The 751-nt window shown below is 47.5% G+C and overlaps 1 protein-coding gene across 1 annotated transcript in view; it reads left to right on the top strand.

Annotated features, from left to right (window-relative positions):
* Positions 1-253: 253 nt before the first annotated feature.
* Positions 254-751, top strand: part of cabp7a (calcium binding protein 7a) — a gene marked incomplete at both ends in the record, with an annotated part of 167,213 nt that continues 166,715 nt past the window's right edge. Inside the window, one exon of the mRNA XM_084307599.1 lies at positions 254-359. Coding sequence (XP_084163725.1) covers positions 254-359 — 106 coding nt within the window. The remainder of the gene's footprint in view (positions 360-751) is intronic.

The following is a 751-nucleotide window of genomic DNA, read 5'->3' on the forward strand; positions in this document are numbered from 1 at the left end:
GCGAGATAAGGGGAACTTCCCTCCAAAAAAAAATCGCGTTTGTTCCGTTCAGTTCCTTTAACCAAAAGAAGATTCCGACCAGCTGACACCATACGGAATCCACCGCTGTCTATCGCCAACCCTCGCTCGTTCGCACCTGGCTATCCATGGACTCGCCTATCTTTTCCCAAATTGCGAACGGGGGAAAGTTGTGATCCTCTCTATAAACATTTCTATATGAAGAGGGCGCAGGTGGCAGCCAAAGGTCGCAGCCATGCCGATGCATCCATGTACCTCCACTTTGATGTACCGGGGTGTCTGCACCATCCCCGATATCCTCTCGTACGCCCCCGTTAACCTGCCCGACGACGAAGTCGAAGGTGAGAGACAACCCCTGCTAATACGGCTATAAACAGCACACTGCGGAGCCAGTGGCTTTTGTTGTGTTTAACACACTTTGTTGATATTATATTGTGACCGTCTCATTTTCACGCCTGTTCGTGCGGTCTTTGCCCGAGGTGGGAGTTCGTTGAAACAGACTTGCGGTCAGCACCTTGGACAGCGCTCGCCTCGCAGCGCGATCAAGCTGAGAGTGCTCTGAGCGTGTGTGTGTGTGTTTCAGATGGTGCCTTGGAAGGCAGATATGCAGTGAAATGATCAATTAACTCAACAATAAATGTTAGTTTCATGCATTTAGGTGTATATCTATATTGCTGCTCCTTTTCTCCTTTTTCTATTTATTTTGTTTTCATTTCAATTGTAAATATATGTA

This window comes from Notolepis coatsorum, assembly GCF_963971535.1.
Source record: "Notolepis coatsorum genome assembly, chromosome: 2".
Taxonomy (NCBI): domain Eukaryota; kingdom Metazoa; phylum Chordata; class Actinopteri; order Aulopiformes; family Paralepididae; genus Notolepis; species Notolepis coatsorum.